The sequence below is a fragment of the Morchella sextelata genome (assembly GCF_020137385.1).
Source record: "Morchella sextelata strain SCLS chromosome Unknown scls_30, whole genome shotgun sequence".
NCBI lineage: Eukaryota > Fungi > Ascomycota > Pezizomycetes > Pezizales > Morchellaceae > Morchella > Morchella sextelata.
This window is the reverse complement of record NW_025408645.1, coordinates 14,108-34,785: the sequence shown is the minus strand read 5'-3', so window position 1 is coordinate 34,785 and position 20,678 is coordinate 14,108. Positions and strand designations below refer to the sequence as shown.

Genomic DNA, 20,678 nt, shown 5'->3' with positions numbered 1-20,678 from the left:
TAATGACTAATACCTCCATGTAATAGAAACTGAAAGAACATAACAGAAATCCCCATTACAAATCCTAATTCACTGCACAATACCTCCTTTCCTCGTTCCAGTTTATCACCTAGCCGAAATACATAGCTGCCGTTACAAGTGGGTAGTGGAGGGGTAGCACTAAGCCTAAGTATGGTCATCCGTACAAGAAGTTCTGGTGAAGCACTGGTGTGTCTCAGGAAGTAGTGGACACTGCTGCTAGTGGGCCTCTTGCTGGACTTCTTGCTGGGTCTTGATCGTCACTTATGTATGGTTCAGAGAGTTCGGAACCAAAGTGGGGAAATGATTCAGAATCAGTTAGGGTTGTTCCCTAGTTACTCGGGAAAATCCTTTCAGTGTCCAATGGAGCTAGGTTAGTATTTGGTGGAGTCCGGAGTTCAGTCCGGATTGGTGAAGGTAGGGGGTTTTGCTTTCAGCTCTTTTTGATCGGGGTGAACCCGGAAAGCACTGACGACTGCCTCGGGAGTGTTTCTAGTATTTTCTCTAGAATAGGCTTGACAGTTTTGCCAGACGATTTGCGACCAGATGAACTTAGGTGTTTTTTATGTTTTCAGGATGATTTGTATTTCTTGGTTTCTCGGTGGGTCTTTTCTTATTGTCCTCGCCTATGTCACGCAAGTACTTCTTATTGGAAAGTTTATTTGTGTTATTGGAGCTACCAGAAGTGCTCTGAGTGGTGTTTGGAGTTTGATAATCTTAATGTATCACTGTGGTGAGTATGATTCTGATATTAATTGGATTAGGAGGGAGAAGTACCATCTTATTTATAAAGATTGCAAAGGTTGAATCGCTTGAAAATGGAGGAACTTGAAGGATAAGATTGCAACAGCTAATGTTGAAAGCAATTGAGAACTTGAAGTGATAGGTGGAAGAGAACTTGAAACTGATTAAGAACTTCTCAAGAACTTGAAGGAAGGGCGGAGTGTTCTTACACTGAGTGCGATCAGCTTTTTTCTTGAGCTCGTCATGATTCCGAAAGCACCTATGAAGGCTCTAGAAGCACTCGAGAATGCTTGTACTCAATGTTTGCTTCAATATATGACGTTGATAATTTAAATACTCTAGGCACATTCGGGGATGTTCGGGCAGTGTAACGGAGCCATTTCAACTGTCTGGTGTATGAGTACACACAGGGCCCGGTTACATGCTGAGAGTTATTGTTAGAAGCCAGTTGCACGGTGATATGCAAGTACCGGCAGTGTGGTTAGCTACCAGCTGTTAGAGTAACTACATTCCGGGCGCTAGGAAGAGGATCTATTCATGGGAGCAATGACTGACGAGTCTATGCCTCGCCAGTGACTAGAAGACCGGCCAGAGTGAAGCTCTGATTGACCGGTGATCCTCTGTATCCTCGGTGCATTGTAAGTCCGCCGAAGGGCAGGGACTATGCTAGGGAAGTCTACAATAAGCGAAAGCTCTACAGCAATGATTAAGCTTACACCTGAGCGGCAGCTCATTCATGCAGGTCCTCAGTTGTGTGGCAACCAAGGCTGCAGGTGTTACAAAGGCTTTGACTAAGGGTGGTTGCCTTGGGTATCGGAAACACCTGCTGACGCTTAGAGAAAAGCGGGGTAGCGGTGGTATTGTTTCCGGTACTGAGGGAAGGCCCACCGGAACTTAGTAAAGGAGTTAGGAGCAGAGAACAGAGGCCTTCGGAGTATAAGTACTCAGGTTCATTCCCGCCCTTCAGTCCTATTCTCTCCAGTCTTCATCAGAAAGAAAAACCAAGTTCTTATCGGTAGCAGAGCCCTTAAAGATTATTGAGTTCTAGCGATAGTATCTTTGAATAATCTGCAACCTGATTGTCTATCTTGCACGGCCGTCTCTATTCTATACAAATCTATTTCTCTTAGAAAGGACCCCCGTTACAGATAATCTTTAAGGCTCAAATCACCTTCAGATTATTCTTCCTCTATACAAAATGTCCGCCCTCTCGGCTCCAGATGCACTCCTTCAGATTGAATGGCAGCCGGTGCCCCTCCAACTGGATGCCACCGGGCAGACACAGCTTGTCAAAAAACCCAGGACCGCTCTACAGACCTACATTCCTGGCTGTGAACCTGCCTGGCAGGATACCGATGAGATCTCCGTCCAACAGTTCTTCACAGAGCTCCAGACCTACCTCCAACACAGCCTGCAGAATCAGTTGACCCGGGGCAGTCAGGCCCTACTCATTGTACAAGAGCGCCAGGCAGCACAGAATGCTCTGATGGCAGAGGCTCTTGAGTACATGAGGAGGGAGGTCAACTCTGTTCAGGAAGAACTTCGGAAGTATGTGGAGAGGGATGAGCTGAATGCCGATGCCATGGAAATTGAGTGGACAAACCCGGCTACTCCACCAGACTTTGTTGCCGAGATACAGAGAGCCCTTGATGAAGGAAGACTGGTGGTGGGTAGACCAGCAACTCCGGCACCGAATCCAGGCTCTAGGTCCTCGTCCAGGGCAGCCACCAGAACAATGCAGCGGAAGACCAGTCCCTTCGCAGCATTTCCGGTCCGATCCACTAGGAGAGTTATCCCTATTGTGCAGCCAGCGGTGGGGGCTTCACCCTTACCACCTAGCCGCTTCGGTGGAACACATCCACTCCTTGGAGGAGCCGACCGATCCTTTGACTATGAAGGAGAGTTCTTCTCAGGTGCAGGCCGAGGACCTCCCAGTCCGCTAGCCAGGAACCCGGGAAGGTTCACCATGTCTGGGGCCGCTCAACCAGCAGCAACCTCACCACTGGCCAGCAATCCGGCACCAGTAGCACCTGTGGCCTCTTCTGCTGCGGCCACCGCTCCCCCTCCAGCCAATGCACAGGGTGGAAGTGGTGGAAATCAGAACCCTCCACCTCCCGTGGCCCGTGCCCCCGCTCCTGGGGATTCAGACAGTTCTGACAGCTCAGACTCGGAACCAGAAGGTGGTAACAGGAGAAGATGGCGGAGATATCTTAAGAAGAAGTTGGAGAAGCAACAGAAGGATCTGTTGGCAATGATGTCCCAGCAGTATCAACCTCCGGCTACCTCCCACCCTTCTACTTCCACCAGAGCCCGGGAACCAAAGGCACCACCACCATCAAAGTTCCAAGGCAAGGCGGAGCAAGTGGAAACCTTCATCCGGCAATGTGAGAATGTGTTCTCCATTGAGAGCCTGTCATTTACCTCTGAGGAGGTTAAGATCCGATATGCAGGCAACTTGATGGAAGGGGAGGCAGCGATCCGATGGTATGAGGCATACCACAATTCAATTGATCAAGCCTCCGCCAACCGCCTTGCTGGAATACCGGTGCAGTTGGATCAGAGATGGAAGCGCTGGGATTCCTTTGTGGATGCTTTTAGAGCTGCCTTCGGTGAAGCCATCTCTAGAGATGATGCTGTAGCCCAATGGAATACCCTCACCCACACAGCTCGAGGAGGAATAGACCTTTTTCTGAATTCTATCATTCAGCTGATGTGGAAGACTGGCTATGAGGGTCAGTTGGTGGATGATAAAATCAACAATTCCCTCCTTGCGGACCTAGGCATGAGTTGGGCTCTTTTCAATCCCAAGCCAAAGTCCCTTATGGAACGGATAGCTGCTCTAAGAGAGTTAGGGCACACACATGAGAGGTACCAAGGGATGGCAGCAGAGAAAGCGCCCCCTCGGACCAAGAAAGATCCTCCCGCTCAGAAGGACCAGCAGCCTAAGAGGAAAAGAGAAGCTGCGAGCTCCTCCGGACCTCAGAAGACTCCTGGACCTAAAGACAAAGCGGTGGAACTGAAGGGTATCCCGGGGGATATTCTAGAAGAAAGAAGGAAAGCAGAAGTATGCTTGAAGGTATGACCTTCCGGTACTCCCTATTGGTAGAGTGCATAGACTGACTTGTGCAATAGTGCGGCAAGTCCAGACACAAATGGACCGATTGTTGGTCAAGAGAACCTACTGTTGTCCGAGTGGCAGCAGTGAGAGTACAAAAGCGGAAAAGAGGAAAGGGTAATTCCAACTCTCAGAAGAAAGCTAAAGTGGCTGCTGTGGTAGCAGAAGATCCACTTGTTGTACTCCCGGAGGTTACAGAAGATTTTGTTTTGCAGCCTGAGCAAGACTCGGACAATGAAATCCTCTGGTAGAAAAGTGTCTGTTTGAGTCTATGTTTACTAGTTTTCTTTTATTTGGGTTTTTGGGGTTTCTATGTTTCTCTTGAATAAATTATGATTGTGTTTCCGCCTATTTGATTGCTTTAAGCACTCTGAGGATGGGTTTAAGACCCGAAACAGCTGGTCTGTCAGTGCTCTACCAAAGTTACATTTGCTACAAGACACTTCCAAAACCGCTACCAAAAAAAAAAAAAATTACCACACATCATACCCGCTATATTATCGCTTGGGAATAGAACCAAAGGATCTTTTGATCTTAGTAGTGCCCGAAGCTATTAGCTATGTTGAAAAGACAAAGAGAAACAAGTCCAGAATCCGCTGTTAAGCAAAGAAAGTTGGAACAGAGGCTTCCTTCTTTACCAGTACATGGAAAAAGACCTATACTGAAGGCAGGACTGTCATGGACAGTCAAAGGAAAGGATGAAGGCGCCCAAGGGTCTTTCCTGTTTGACACCGGTTGTACAGGAGCTATCCTCAACCAGAGTTTTGTCAGAAAACATGGAATTCCCTTAGTACGGCGGGATCAACCTCTGACAATGTTTGATGCTCAAGGAGATGTCATGATGGGAGGAGGCGAGTATTACACTCACCCGGTCCGCATGACTATGGGAGATCATAAGGAGACACTCCGATGGGAGGTGGCTACACTGGAAGAAGGAATGACCGGTTACCTGCCAATTAGTTGGGCTAGGAAGCATAACCCGGACATCAACTGGGAGCTCAACACCATGAGCTGGAGAAGTGACTACTGCAAGCAGAATTGTCTCCCAGCGGCCACCAAGATTGAACTGGTCTCTCCATACCAGATGCTGGAAGAAGAAGAGACAGTCTATCAATTGGTTGGTTCAGTATGGCATGATGAGGACGGAGGTGATATTGCTGAGAAAATACACCACCTATACCGGGATTGGGCTGATGTGTTCAGTCAAGAGAAGATTGAGGAAATGCCACCGCATTCTCATAATGATTTGAAGATCAAACTCTTGCCTGGCACCGCTCCCCCATTTGGCCCGCTGTACCCATGTTCCGCTCCAGAATTGAAGGCCCTCCGAGAGTACCTGGACAAAGAATTGTCTTCAGGAAAGATCTCTAGATCTAACAGCCCTGCTGCGGCACCCATATTGTTCATTCCTAAGAAGGATGGTACATTGCGAATTTGTGTGGATTACAGAGGTTTGAACAAGGTCACTGTCAAGGACAAGTACCCGCTGCCTATCATGAGTGAGCTCAGAGACAGGTTGTTCAAAGCCAAGATCTTCACAAAGATAGACCTGAAGAACGGCTTCAATTTGATCAGGATAGCAGAAGGTGATGAGTGGAAAACCGCTTTCAGAACCCGCTATGGACTGTATCAGTATAATGTGATGCCATTTGGTCTATGCAATGCTCCCTCCGCTTTCCAGGCAATGATCAATGATGTGCTAAAGGAACTACTGGATGAAGGAGTAGTCGTCTATATTGATGACATCCTCATCTACTCGGAGACTGAGAAAGAGCATGAGCTATTGGTCAAGAAGGTACTACAGAAGCTTAGGGAAGCTAAGCTCTGTGCCTCGATCAATAAGACATCCTTCCATGTCCGAGAAGTAGAATACCTAGGCTATCATATCTCGGAAGAAGGAGTATCTATGTCAGAAGACAAGGTGGAGGCAGTTAAGGAATGGCCGGTCCCTGAGAATATCAAGGCAGTACAGGCATTCCTCGGATTTGCAAACTTCTATCGCCGCTTTATTGAAGGCTTCAGTAAGGTTTGCAAACCACTAACTGACCTCCTGCAAAAAGACAAGAAATGGTATTGGACAGCAGCACATGAGCAGGCCTTTGAAGAACTCAAGAGGCTGTTCACAAGCGCTCCAATCCTCCTTCATTTTGACCCTAGTAGGAGAACGGTGGTCGAGACAGATGCCAGTGATTTTGCCAAGGGAGCGGTGCTCTCTCAGTACGGGGATGATGGGAAGCTACATCCGGTGGCATTCTATTCTAAGAAGTTCTCCCCTGCTGAGATCAACTATGACATTCATGACAAGGAGATGGGAGCTATTGTAGCCTCTTTCCGGGAATGGGAACACATGCTCAAATCTTGTGAGCAAGAGATCACGGTTTTTACAGACCACAAGAACTTGGAGTATTTTAATTCTACCAAGGTTCTCACTAGGCGGCAAGCTAGATGGTCTGAAGATCTCGCAGGCTACAATTTCAAAGTTGTCTACAGACCGGGAGAAAAGAATGGCAAGACTGATGTGCTATCTAGGCGCTGGGATCACCGCCTTGGAGAGGGAGGTGAAACTCTGCAGCCGGAGCCACAGATCTTTTTTAGGCCAGGTCAATTGGTTTTGGATCCTGTAAAGCTAGCGGCTGTCAGGGTGAATCAATTGCAGAATACATTCTTAGAGCGCCTATACACGGCTGCTAAAGAGGATAGTTTCTGGCAGGAATTGCACCGCTCCCTGGTTGAAAGGAAACCAAATTTGGACCAGAACTTGTCGGTCAAGAACGGTCTCATCTTCTACAAGAATAGATGGTATATACCCAAAGACAAGAAGCTTCAAATGGAAATACTGTCCGATACCCATGACTCTAAGGTGGCTGGTCACTTTGGCCAATTTAAGACACTTGAGCGGGTGAAAAACAACTTCTTTTGGCCCAACATGGATAAGGATGTTGAGGAATATGTCCGGAGCTGTGACAGCTGCCAGAGGAATAAGACCTCAAGACACAAGAAGTTTGGTATGCTCCAACCGTTGGAAATACCCTATCGGCCATGGACTTCCATCTCTATGGACTTCATTGTGGGACTACCGGAATCTAGTGGGTTTACAAAGATCTGGGTAATAGTGGACCGTTTTTCGAAGATGGCACACTACATCCCTCTTCCTACCCTCAATAAAACGGAAGATTTGGCTAAGTTGTTCTTGAAGGAAGTTTGGAGACTCCATGGTTTACCTGATGACATAGTCTCGGACAGAGATAGCAGGTTCATCTCTCACTTTTGGCAATCTCTCATGAGTCTCCTCAATGTGAAGCTGAAGATGTCCACATCTTTCCACCCCCAGACGGACGGTCAAACAGAAAGAGTTAATCAGACCCTGGAACATTACTTGCGGAGTTATTGTTCATATCAACAGGATGACTGGGCAGAACTCTTGCCTTTGGCAGAGTATGCTTATAACTCGGCGGTCTCTGAGTCTACCAAAGTATCGGCTTTTTATGCCAACTATGGATATGAACCCAGGACCAACTGGCCGGCCCCAAAGGAAGGAGTAGAATGGAACAATCCAGCAAGTGAGGTCATGATTTCTCAATGGGAATCTATCTGGCAGGCTATGAACGCCAGCTTGGGTAAAGCTAGATTAAGGATGGCCCGGTGGTATGATGCTCATGCCTTGGCACCACCTGAAATCAAGCCCGGAGATGAAGTTATGTTGGACCGGCGCAATGTGCAAACAAAGCGGCCTTTGGGAAAATTGGATCAGAAGAAGATGGGACCCTTTAAGGTCTTAGAAGCTATTGGTACCCGTGCCTACAAGCTCTCTCTTCCCCCCCAGATGGGAATCCACCCGGTCTTTCATGTCTCTCTCCTAGAACCCTACAGAGCACCGGTAGATCCTGAGAGAAGAGTTCCCCCACCGGAACCCGAAGAGGTTGAGGGAGAACAGAACTGGGTTGTCCGAGAGGTAGCTGATAGCCGGGTCAATAAGAAGAGAAGACGAGTGGAATATCTAGTGCTGTGGGAAGGTTATGAGAACGAGGATGCTACATGGGAACCTTGGGAGCATCTCAAGAAGAGTGCTGAAGAAGCCCTTCGGGATTTCCATATGAGGTATCCTAAGAAACCCAAGGACAAGCGGATTGTTGGGGTGTAGATTATTTCCTTTGGGTTTTCATTTCCTTGCATATCACGGAGTTTCTTGTCATATAGAATGGTAATAGAATGGATATAGATCTCGGAGACCAAGATCCTGGAAGAGGGGAGTGGTGTAACGGAGCCATTTCAACTGTCTGGTGTATGAGTACACACAGGGCCCGGTTACATGCTGAGAGTTATTGTTAGAAGCCAGTTGCACGGTGATATGCAAGTACCGGCAGTGTGGTTAGCTACCAGCTGTTAGAGTAACTACATTCCGGGCGCTAGGAAGAGGATCTATTCATGGGAGCAATGACTGACGAGTCTATGCCTCGCCAGTGACTAGAAGACCGGCCAGAGTGAAGCTCTGATTGACCGGTGATCCTCTGTATCCTCGGTGCATTGTAAGTCCGCCGAAGGGCAGGGACTATGCTAGGGAAGTCTACAATAAGCGAAAGCTCTACAGCAATGATTAAGCTTACACCTGAGCGGCAGCTCATTCATGCAGGTCCTCAGTTGTGTGGCAACCAAGGCTGCAGGTGTTACAAAGGCTTTGACTAAGGGTGGTTGCCTTGGGTATCGGAAACACCTGCTGACGCTTAGAGAAAAGCGGGGTAGCGGTGGTATTGTTTCCGGTACTGAGGGAAGGCCCACCGGAACTTAGTAAAGGAGTTAGGAGCAGAGAACAGAGGCCTTCGGAGTATAAGTACTCAGGTTCATTCCCGCCCTTCAGTCCTATTCTCTCCAGTCTTCATCAGAAAGAAAAACCAAGTTCTTATCGGTAGCAGAGCCCTTAAAGATTATTGAGTTCTAGCGATAGTATCTTTGAATAATCTGCAACCTGATTGTCTATCTTGCACGGCCGTCTCTATTCTATACAAATCTATTTCTCTTAGAAAGGACCCCCGTTACAGGCAGTACCAATGGTGACATCAATAATATTCTGATGTTGGGGTTCGTATTTGTATTCTTCTTGGTATTGTTGCTCTGTCCTCTAGGAAGCTGATTCAGAGAGAATGTATTCTTTGATCTCATAGTCGATATTAGTGTTGAATTTGGCGCTGAGAACACTGTCTCGATCTCAAGAGACTCCGCGAGTGCTCAGGGAGAGAGTGCAGATACTCAAGGCGATAGAATCTAGCATAACTGGCCACCTGATTGGGGTGGTGGGTGTTTCTTCATGTTGGTGTTTGTGTTTGTATTGGGTTGATGTATGACATCAGACTCGTATTGAAAGTCAGCTTTGCCGACGAGGTACAGGTGAGAGCCTCGCTGGCTGCCAAATCAAATCATTCGAGCACTGTGCAGCAGCACCTACAGGAAAGAGCCTCCTCGGCCTTGCCAGAAAACAAATGTTCAGAGCACTCGAGAGTACTTTGGTAGCATCGTGAAACTTCAATGAAATTGTTTTGCCCTTTTTGCAGCAAGTGGTACAGCTCCTCCGCGAACTTTGATAAACATCTTCGAACTACACATCCATTTGAAGCAGATGAATGGCTGGAAAACCAGTTTTTACTCCTAGAACGCGATCAAGAGATACCCGATGACACTCACGACAGCTTGGAAGGCATTCACGATTCCTATTCAAATGCCTATGACGACTCGAATAGTTCGGAGGGCAACAGTATCAATTATCATAACCAACATGCCAATAATAATTCAGATCTGGAATCCGAATCATATTTTATGATGGAAGAGGCAGATGGAGATGCAAATAGGCATGAGGCAGCGACAACAATTTACAAGAGTGGTGGGCAGCGTCTCTACCACTCGGAGGACTACGACGAATGCTCATAAAACCTTCTCCGATACCCATAGTACCCATTCAACTAAGCATACGAGTTTAGAATGGCACGTTATTTCATACTGTCGAAGGCCTAACAAGGAAATATCGACAGTTTCTTTCTACATGCTCCGTCAAACAGTGGCGAAAGCTACTACAATACTGGGCGAGGTTTAATAAAGAGATTGGAGGAAATGAATTCCATATTGGGAAAGGCAAGCTGTCATCATTCGTAGTTGGATATTTGGAGAGCGAATATCCCTTACTATTAATGAAATCCAATGATAATTGTGCGATATCTTTTAGGCCAACGGGCCTTTTGGGAGTCATTGGTGTACGCGTCAGTGGTAAACCATAATGAATCTGGCGACAGATCGTACCGGAAAATACATACGGGAGATTGGTGGTGGGAGACGCAGGACCGGTAAGCCTCACAAGTGCTCTATGAGCAGTCGCTAATGCTTTCTGGACAGAATACCTTACAGGAGGGGTCGAGTGTGGTGCCAATTATATGCGCGTTAGATGGCATACATTTGACAAATTTTAGTGAGGACAAGAAAGCCTGGCTAATCTACCTTACCATCGGTAACATCAAGTCAACGGTCCGGAGCAAGCCCACCGGCCATTCATTAATTCTCCTAGAGCTACTGCCAGTCCCACCTAAGCTCATGAATAACTCACTCACTAATTCCACTTTATGACATCAGAGTCAAATGGCGGGGTGGAATTCCACAGTCTTGGGAGCACTCGCCGGAGCCCTACTCGCAATCACTAGGATTACCGATAGAGGGGAAAGCTATTCAGGGAGAACTCGGAAAACCTGAAATCGGTGGAATACCTTGTTGCGAGATCAGTGAAGACACTCTTTAATGCTTTCTGGGGTATGCCGAGGGCTAATTCATACGATCTCAATAAACTGGATATTTTGTACAATATCTACCTATGGATGTTGAAGCACATGATGGAGTGGGTTTAGGTTTTCTAGAAGAAGCACAATTGGTTGGAGGAATTTGACAAGGCTTGGGCCTCGATTGCGCCTTACCCTGGACTGGCAGTACTGAATGAGGCATATCGTGCCAGAACCCAATTGCGAGGGAAGGAGATGGGAAATCTGACGCAGGTCATTTTGGAACACTCATAGCTGCTTTGAGAAACCCAGCGGTGGCTCTCAGACGTGACTTTGCAAAGGCATTAAAATGTGTAAGAGGCTTAATCGACTTCCACTTAATGGTGCAGTATGGGAGTCATACAACAAGAACACTGAATTATATGGAAAGTTATCTCGAGGATTTCCATAAGTACAAGGATATCTTTTTAGAATTCCAGGCATATAGGAGGACGGTTCAGGATGCGAGAAATCGAACAAAAGCCTTAAATGCCCCAGGCTCCCAGAGTGCTGAACGAGGTTTAGAGGACATTCGCGGGATACAAGAAAGGTCTCACTTCAACTTCCTCAAATTGCACATGTTATCGCACTATCGGGAACATGTTGAGCTCTTTGGGAGCATTCTCCAGTACTCTACCAATATCAGTGAACTCGCCTATGTACATCAGATAAAAGAGGCATACAGAGCATCCAACAAGGTAGATACTGCAAAGCAGATACTGAATTACAGGGGGCGTTAGAGATTCGAATGCTGAATTTGAAAGATATTGTTGGAGGTTCTAAGAGCACTGACCACATCCTTTGGCGCCATCCAGCTAACCTGAAGGGGTTACTTGAGATTTTTAAAATCGAAGACCGGAAAAACACTCCAAATGAACGATCCATAGTGGAAGTAGGTTTGCCTCCAATGCATCTTTGTAACCCCTCCATGAAATCGGAAAGACTTTTCAATATTGTGGATGGACTGCAAATAAGCCATACCACATCATATCGTCTGATAAAGGAGTATGCAGAGGTTGCGGGATGCTCTCAATACTTTGCCGGAATCTCTGAGAGCATTTTAGAGCGTCGGGTGGAAATGTTCACATGTTTGCAGGTTCCGATACCAATCTTCCAAAGACCTGAGGTGTGCGAGATTCACAATCTTAGGTGTACGGGAAATGCAGCTTTTGGGAAAGGAAAAATAAGAAAGGATTGGGTATGGATGTCGGTAGCATCTTCAGAGGAGTGGAGAGTATTTCGGGGACGCTTACCAGGACGTATGAAGGCTATATTCAAGCTGTGGGACAGTGGGTGGCGAACAAATAGACTATGTATAATGGAGCTACTCGAGGCAAAGGATCGTGGTATCACTGATAGCTCACATGGGCTCCTGAAGGTTTGTGGGAGGAGGCGGAAAAGGATATGGGTCGTTAATATTCGTAGTATATTGGAAATTGCCTATTTGTTTGAGGTGGAGACTGGTAAATGGTTGGTAAATACTAGGATAGACTTGCGTACATGTAATGAATTTAGTTGAATGCTTGCAAAGCCATGAGGGCATTCGTGAGTGCTCTGAAAATGTTAGACCCAATTGGACTCTCTTATTCAAAATTCGTGTCGTTCTGCTATGCATACGAATTGGAAGAAGGAGGTAAAGTTTTGACCGATCAGTATCTCAGTGTGGCTATCCAGCAAGCTCGCTACAGGAGGGCAATGCCAGGAGGGCAATGCCAGGAGGGCAATGCCAGTCCTTGTTTGCTGCTTGTAAATGGACATTGAGCTTTTCAGACAAGCCGTACCATGGCCTCGACCTCAAGGGTAATTATGCCTTTCACGAATCGACAGAAACATATACCTCCATCAAAGATTGGCTAGTCGTTATCAGTATACAGTACAGTACTCATATCAGTATCCCGCAACTGACCATACAACGTGATTGAGGATACCTACATTAGAGATCATTTGAGGAACTGGTGCCTTCCTATTCTTTGACAATGGTACATCAATACTAGGGGTGTCTCAACTAGCAACCGCGAGTTGTATGTTGAATTATGGGTATCAAATAAAATTTAATTCTCCCTCTACAATCATGAGGGGCCTTCGGCCCCATCCTCCTATTCTCGTGAGTGCTCAGTACTGTGATATATCGTGCTGACTAATCAACATCCCTGCACTCAGCAGCCAATCAAACCGTTCCAATGTTAGAAAATGTAGCGATAGTACATTATAGATACAAAGGGGACAGGGTAAGGGTTACCTCATCTTGAGTGCGTATGACTAATATCTCATGTCTGTGAGCATTAGTGAGTGCTCTAGGAGTACTCACGGAAGCACTTGGATGAGCATTCACTTGGGCATTCGTGGGAGCATTTGTGGTGCCATGAGAAAAATCGCCATGCCGCGAGAGTATTAGTCATTCTGTAAGAGCATTCAAGATAACTGTGAGAGTATTGGAAAGTGCTAGCGTGTTATTACTGATCTAATTAAAAGAAGCAAAAATTTCATTGGTGCTGTGGGAGGATTAACTCCATCCTAGTGTCTCCGGAGGGGGAGATAATGTCATGGCAGCCCAGGCAAGCAGAGTATTAGCGAGTGCCCTCTGGACGTGAGCCATATCTCCTGACAGTGCCGGGAGGGTAGGTGCTCTTGGTGCGGAGCCAGGCTCGAGTGGTATACACTGGCGGTTTCAGACGCGCTAAGCGCTCCGAGCGTGTAACGTTTCCGAAGACGAAGGAGCTGCACCCTGGGTAATATGCGAGCTTGCTGATGAAACGGGGTGGTGGTGCAATTCTTTTAATACGAATGGGTTTTGCGGAGGAGTTGCACTTGCGCTTGCTTGCAGTATTCAGAGTCGAACAGTATGCTATTGTCTTTAAACCGTAGTGTGGCTTCATTTAGTTGAAGCCAAGAGATCCTGAGTACGAGTGGTTAGAAACAGAGCTTAGTGACGAAGAAGGAGATAGTTTCGTGGTGGGAGTTGATTGACAGCAGCAGGTAACACAGGTGGGTGATCTGTCCGGAGGATATGGGCCGCCTATCGATACCTTCAAGAGTGCGGGGTGATTTGAGAGGGAGGAATAGGAGGTTGTTATGTCACGCGAATGTTTCTTCAATGAATGCTAACCCATAGCAACCGGTATTAATTAATGCGTGGGTTTGAATGGGTATTTTATTGTTAACAATCTTACGAGAAACAACAAAATAATCCCCACTCAATTTATCCTCCATAGACGATACTGAGAAGCCAGAGATAGAGAACGCAGACAAAGAAGAAATATTAGAAGGTCTCGGGCAGGTCCCATTGATCAAGCTCGGGACTACTGAAAACCCGATTCGGAGGAGGCGGAACTAGCGATCAGTGGGACAGCGGGGTCGGCGGCAGCATTAGCAGATGCGAGGAGTGCGCCTCTCATGACCGGTTGGTTCCAATGCAAGTGATTGGCAGAGAGGTAGTTGGCGAAGACATGGCCGGAGTTGACGCAGTATATACAGAGGTTGTTGTTCCTTCACCATTGTTTTTCAGTGGCGGGATTCTTGCGTTATCCATTGACAAAGGTGTATCATTGTTCGGCGGCAGGATATTGAGCGGGACGGGTTTAGAGGGTGGAGAGGTCCATTGGAGTGAGACCTCCGGTGGTATAGGATGGGTGTGCAGCAGCAGTGGGGGCAGTGAATTGTTCCATCGTGTTACAGATAGCCCATTACTCGGCCTTACGACTCAGAATCTAGTTGTCGATTGTCATTAATATAGTCGTATATGCCTCTATATGTAACGGCAGCTATACGTTTCGGTTATGCGAAGTGTTAGAGTACGTAAGGGAAGGATTGTGTAGTGTGTGTGTGGGATTTGTTAAGCGAGTTTCTATTATATTCTTTTTGTTTCTGTTATGCGAGAAGATGAGTCATTGTGGGTTGAGGTCTGGATATATAAAGGGGCGTTGTTTCGGCTTTCTTCTGTTTTCTTTCCTTTCCTTTCTTCTTTACGCAACCTCTGTATTTATTCCACGAATACTATTCTTTGTTTGCACTACGTCATAGGGCTCCAACCGGTTTATCATACCAGGTAGAGCCACCCCAAAGTCAATAGTCAAAGTATACCTTTACGTCTACGTCCACGTCTACGTCACTACCGAGGTTGTATTCCTTGGCATCACAGTCTATCGCCTATAGTCCCCGTGATACTATAGTGTTAGGCCTGTCCATCCAGTATGTCGTGACGACCTTCATTATAGTCTAGGTATGCCACGATATGGAGAAACTGTGAGTAATAGATGGCAAAGTCTCCTTTGCCTTGCTTCAGGGTGACGAGTTGGTGATGGGTAGTATCCCAGGGATCTGGATCTCCGAACGAGTATTCTAGATGGGTGATGAAGGCAGTGACGGAGGAGAAAGGGGCAATAGGGTTAGTGTTAATGAATGGAACGACCTGATCAAGGGCCCTTCCTTCCAAACAGCTTACGGCATAGATAACCTTTACTGCCTCGTTGCGGAATCAATCGTTATTGACCACAAGTTTTATTCGGAGTTGAGTGATGAATCCGGGGAGCTTGGTATGGGTACTATCGAATTTTTCAGGGTCTGGAAAGTTTTCGGACCTGAAGATGGAGACGGTAGTAGTTGGGATAGTAGCGACAATGGGGACAGGGACGGTGGAGGCGGAAACGGTGCGAGTGATATTGAGGTCGAGGTTGAGCTGAGTTACCTGCTCTTCGAGGTTGTCGATGAATTTCGTAGGCGGTGGCGAGTTGTGTACGAGCAGTATACCTCTCGTGGTGGATACGTTGTACGAGGATGGCTATGTACTTAAATAAGGCAACAGTATCGTCCTCATACTGCTGCTTGAATTCTTCTATATTGTTGGGTGGGACTCATGTAGGTGGATCGGGGGTGAACATGTCGTACGGTGCAGATGACGATGTAACGTAATCTTAAGGGTGTGAGTAGCGAGTATTCTGCAGGGTATGAAGGAGATAATAGAGGTCAGTAGGGGAGCCTGCGATAGGGGTCCGAAGTGATTCCAGCGTTGATAAGGGTCAACGGGACAAGGGGAGCAGCAGCACGGTGGTTATCTTGAGTAAAGAAGAGGAAATGATATTATATAGTAATAGACAGCGTAGATACAGAAAATGTTGCGTATCAGAGGAAAGAAGAGAAAGTGAACAGAAGCGAGGGCGAAACCTTCTAATATACCCAAGGAAATCCTAGAGATGACAAATCCAAAGTGACTCATACCCTTGCGATCAACAGAACCCGATAAAACTCAATAGAAGCTTTCTGACTAATCCAACTCCTCGTAACCCAGTGTTTTCACTAATTGATCCATGAAATCCTAACAGGCACGTATGTTCATAGGACGGTAGTATACGATTCTAGGGGAAAGACCAGGTTAGAGTCATAATCGGTGACAAAGTCACCCGATAGATCCGGTGACAATAACTCGATTAAGTATCATAGTATTTTATAAAACAGTCCTAAGCTAGATGATAACTATTATTTAGAACGCCATTCTCGGTTTTTGAACTGTCTATCAGTTGGGCAGATGTAATATCGTCCTAGAAAAGGCTGTAAGTCTCCACTTAAGCAAGCTGCCCTATTATGTCTAAGCTTCGATACAAAGTCAGTGAGATAGGCGGGATCACCGAAGCGTAGACTGTAGCTGTGTGCCTATATAGCGCTCTTCCTCTTCTTGTGAAGCAGTATAAAAGAGCGATACAAAGAGATAAATACACAATGGAAATATTATGGGCACCGCCACGCGTAGCCCAATCATCGCTGGAGCATCATTTCTAGTATGAGTAGAGGACAGTCCTCCGAATTGCATGTAACCATAAGACTATCTCTCTTCCTCCGCTCTTTACTTTCATTTCGCTCAACTTAACTTGCTAAGTCTCACTCCCCGTTCCCTTTTTTGTAAGTATTTTGCGGCTTGAGGCAAGCGGTAAATGTAGGGTCTTGAATGAGTGCCTTGACTAGTTGGCTTAGAAGTAGTCAAACGAGCGTATAAACTATATAGGCCAGCTCCTACTTTTACTATAGACTATGAACGGCGCATACCAAGGTACAAACATCGAACTATCAGTCTGGACGATTTCAGGAAAGCCTACGTATACGACTTGTCTTCTGGGCCACATATGTAGCCTTCTCATGGAATCTTAACCATGGTTTTAAATACAACCCTAAAGTTGATTACCTGCGTACGCTACGATGTCCTTAGGCCATGTTTTATATATTGATAAAATAGAGGCAGGCTCCTTTATAAGGCTTACTGTGTATCTATCAATATTTCTCAACCCAACGCTGTCGATAAGCCTCCGTGGAACGGATCTTTAGAGCTTCCTAATGTTAACTTCGTTAGAAACTGCGTACATGCGCACATATGCATCCTTTGAGCCTTGAACATACATGTATCTATGTAATGTTTGAGGCTAATGAAGCTACCGGCGAAAAATAAGCCTACCTCTTAATTTCGTAGTACAGCTGCATATCTCTCAAACTTACTCATAAACCCGCTTACCACGTATTGGGCAGGCCGTTGAGTTAACACTTAAGTATCTAATTTCCACAGTAACAGTTGCCAAAACCCATCCAGCCCCGTAAAACAATTGATAGCGCCTTGTCAAACAACATAAATGGTTCATCAACAGGATAAGAAATGTATAAAAATAAGAAAATAGAGTTCCGAGAGACAGAACAAAGATGAGGGAAACTGTACAGTCGTACCAGCCAAAAAAAAAGGAGGGAGGGAAGAAATACGGTAAAAATGAACAGATGATTACAGGTATATGAATGTGAACTCCAAAACATAGAGCGCATGAAACTGTACGCCAGACTAACAATATGATAGGCTTCACAGCAGCTGAATGAACTGAAGTGTTGAGGTAGCGAGCTCAAGACAGAAGTGTGGATTATTCCAACATTAACATTTCCAATACTATGGCAGGAGCCATAAAACAAGCAGTACAACTGCAATAGTTACCCAAAAACAAGTCCAGAGGTTTCTGCGTTGAGACCTACAGAAACCGGTGTTACTGTAGTTACTCATTATTATCGCTTACTTCAATGCATTTCGGACATTTCCATTCGTCAAGAAGATTCACTAGGTTAAAACAGGATTTGTGGAACCAACGCCTGTCGCAAGTCTAGTTTGAAAGTTAGTGACGCAAAAACCAAACCCGAGTGATAATGAATTCAGGGGTAAAATAAGAAGCTACTATCCGCTTACCGAACCAACACAAAGGACCATCTGAGATCTCTCATATGGCTTCCCGCAGGTGCAAAATCCCGAATCTCGAGCTTCCACCTTATGATCTGTTTCTTTTAGAAAGGGTTTTCCATCATGAGTTTCACCATCTAGGTCCATCGGGTCCTCCGATGGTGGCACGACACCTTGCGAACTTTCTAATGCAATAGGGCCAGCAAGTCCAAGCCCAACAGTAGAAATACCAGCTGAAGACCATGGGTTATTGCCCTTCGCGATAGCCATACAGACTTTTAAACATTCTGCATCAATAACCCGATACTGCACGAGATTCAAACAATGCTTCCAGAACTCGACAAGCAGATTTGAGCTTCTAAGAACTTCCCCCATATCTCTAGCAAAGCGGACCAAAACTGGTGGGACTTGAATATTGCCTTTAGGACTATATTTGGGCGAAGATAACGCAATTAGCATCAAGATTTCATAACTGAGTTGAAAACGATTGAACTATCACTAAATTATCTTACCGCTCTTCATAAAGATAACGATCCCACAACACCATGAACTTCCGTTCATTTGCCACTACATCACTGAAGTCTTCAACAGTCTAAGGAGAATGTTAGCAAAAATTCCTCCTGAAATATGAGAATATTACGTTAATGTCTTTAGAGCTTACCTCCCCATGTTTCATCTTCAACCATTCTTCGTCCACGTCATCGTCACTCTCACTGAGCTCCTCGCCGGGATGCACAAAACGTTTACTTTTGTTCCGAACAAATACGAGGCCTTTCACGCCGTTTCTAGCCTCTGGAACAACATATTTTCGCCTTTTCATCTTTGGTAGGGGTTGAACGTCATACAGATTGATTTTTCTCACGGGAGCACTAATTCCATTACTTGATTGCAATGGCTCTCGGCGATAATTCCCGATTAAAGAAGCACTTTTCTTCTCATTGAGCCAAGCCCAATCACCCTTTAGCATAGCATCAAGATCAAATCTGGTAGTCGGCTTCTGCCAGCGAAATACTCTATGATCAGGAACATGGTCACTGGCTCTAGCAGTCAATTGTTCCTTGGAGAGATCCACAGAGATCTCAATTATACTGTCCAAACCTTTCGTCTGCTCTCTTGATTTTACCTGAAAATGAAATAGATCGTGAAAAGTAATTAGATGTAAATGCAAAAATTTTAAGTTGTGAAACTTTTTACCGTCGCAAATGGGACAGGTATATCCGGTAATCGAGAACAGGTGTTGGTCTCTGGGATTTGGAGCCCCATATTGACTTTGTAAATCTTTGTCATCTACTGAGCCCCGAAAGTAGTAGATAGTCAAAACATTGTATGTCGGTCTGGAGCACGAAAACTGTTCCTTATCCAAGGTAGGTGTCGGAAGCCTAGCCAACTGGTGATCAAGTCCGTTACGTTGTGATTGTACTTGGCTCCACCCATAGTCTACTTCGAGACTTAAACCCGAGCGCTCGTTGGAAGTGGAATCGAACTTCAAAAACACATCGTACTGCGAAATACCTGAAGTCATCGGCAAAGAGGCAAGGGTGCAGTACAAAACAACGTAAAAAGGTTCCCGCCACTTCTTACTGCCCTGCGGTCTTTCGCCAGAAAGGAAGGGGGGCCACTTTTCATCAACGTCTATCGCATTCAAAGTAATCTGGGCACTGTAGCTCTCCGCCAATCCCCAGGGTTTTATAGGACCTCGACTCGGTTGTACATAAAGCTGGCTAGCTTTGATATAAAAATGGTCGTCCATCTCTAAGGCCGCAGATTCATCAGAGTCGTAAGTGATCGTGCAAAGCTCGCTTGATTTGTAGAGAAGTGGAGGAGGCGGTGTTTGCTCGGTTGACGAACTATCTGTCTTTTCATATATGGTGAGTTCGCATTTGCAGCGAACTGATGTCATATTATTCAATCTGCTCGATTGACGTTGAGCTCGATTATTTGGTTTTGAATTGACTGAATCCTTTTCATCTGGTAGAAAAAAAAGAAAAGAAAAGGGAATGATCAGTGATCAAATAACGACAGAGAATCATGCAGGGTTTGAAGTCTCACTTGAATTACCTGTCCCATTCGATCTAGGTCTGGATCCCCGTTTGGACGGAACTTTCCGTTTCAACGTTCTAAGCTCAATTTTCAACTGAGGTTCATCTTTCCCAGTGGGAACTGAAGGTCGCAATTTCTTCATGATATCATCGATCCTCACTTTGGGACGCGCCGCAAAGCGCTTACACGCTCGAGCATCTGCATCTGTCGTCGGTGGTGTTGAGTTGCCTGGTAAAACTAATTTGGCTGTTGAGCTATCTCCGCGAACCTGGGCGACCTCGTTCTCGCGTATTACGGTTTCTATGTTACGCCATAAAACAACTCCTTGCCGGTAACGAGCAATGAATGTGTAGAAACAGACATTGCCTGTAAACTTTGACCGAATATTCTCTGGTGCTGGCATCTCATGAACGACCGCGGTGTGTTATGGCTTCTAAGTGCAGCACCAGAGGACAACCTAAAAAAATAGGACACAAAAGTCAGAGAAACGCGGTGGTAAGTGGCAGGTGCAGGCCGGTGCTTACCTTTTTAGCGGTTCTAGGAGGTATGGAGGTATGGAGGTATGGAGATAGATACTGTGTACCTATCGTGCAAACGCAAGAAAGGGGTTGTAAAGTGATGGTGATATAAATGAAGAAAATAAAAAAAAATTAAAAGATTTTCGGGGCTCGGAGGTTTGCGCAAGCTGTTAGGAATGAAGGGTAGCGGGTGAATAAATTGGAGGGGCAACGTGGATTAAGTCAAGTAAGGGCGTTCGGGCCCGCAGCCCCCCCAA

General features: G+C 46.0%; 5 protein-coding genes across 5 annotated transcripts; 4 read left to right on the top strand and 1 right to left on the bottom strand.

Annotated features, from left to right (window-relative positions):
• Positions 1-4,436: 4,436 nt before the first annotated feature.
• Positions 4,437-8,018, top strand: H6S33_009785 (uncharacterized protein; the record flags this gene model as incomplete). The annotated part of the gene is made up of 1 exon (XM_044841232.1): positions 4,437-8,018. The coding sequence occupies one exon, from the start codon at positions 4,437-4,439 to the stop codon at positions 8,016-8,018; it is 3,582 nt and encodes a 1,193-aa protein (XP_044687529.1).
• Positions 8,019-9,397: 1,379 nt separating this feature from the next.
• On the top strand, positions 9,398-9,796 carry H6S33_009784 (uncharacterized protein; the record flags this gene model as incomplete). Its single annotated transcript, XM_044841231.1, has 1 exon — positions 9,398-9,796. The coding sequence occupies one exon, from the start codon at positions 9,398-9,400 to the stop codon at positions 9,794-9,796; it is 399 nt and encodes a 132-aa protein (XP_044687528.1).
• Positions 9,797-11,009: 1,213 nt separating this feature from the next.
• On the top strand, positions 11,010-12,429 carry H6S33_009783 (uncharacterized protein; the record flags this gene model as incomplete). Its single annotated transcript, XM_044841230.1, has 3 exons — positions 11,010-11,366; positions 11,399-12,131; positions 12,200-12,429. 3 exons carry the CDS (start codon positions 11,010-11,012, stop codon positions 12,427-12,429), a joined length of 1,320 nt encoding a protein of 439 aa, XP_044687527.1.
• A 2,581-nt stretch (positions 12,430-15,010) lies between these two features.
• H6S33_009782 (uncharacterized protein) lies at positions 15,011-15,457 on the top strand (the record flags this gene model as incomplete). Its single annotated transcript, XM_044841229.1, has 1 exon — positions 15,011-15,457. The coding sequence occupies one exon, from the start codon at positions 15,011-15,013 to the stop codon at positions 15,455-15,457; it is 447 nt and encodes a 148-aa protein (XP_044687526.1).
• Positions 15,458-17,751: 2,294 nt separating this feature from the next.
• Positions 17,752-20,306, bottom strand: H6S33_009781 (uncharacterized protein; the record flags this gene model as incomplete). The annotated part of the gene is made up of 5 exons (XM_044841219.1): positions 17,752-17,789; positions 17,878-18,290; positions 18,376-18,455; positions 18,525-19,714; positions 19,922-20,306. The coding sequence occupies 5 exons, from the start codon at positions 20,304-20,306 to the stop codon at positions 17,752-17,754; spliced, it is 2,106 nt and encodes a 701-aa protein (XP_044687525.1).
• Positions 20,307-20,678: the final 372 nt, after the last annotated feature.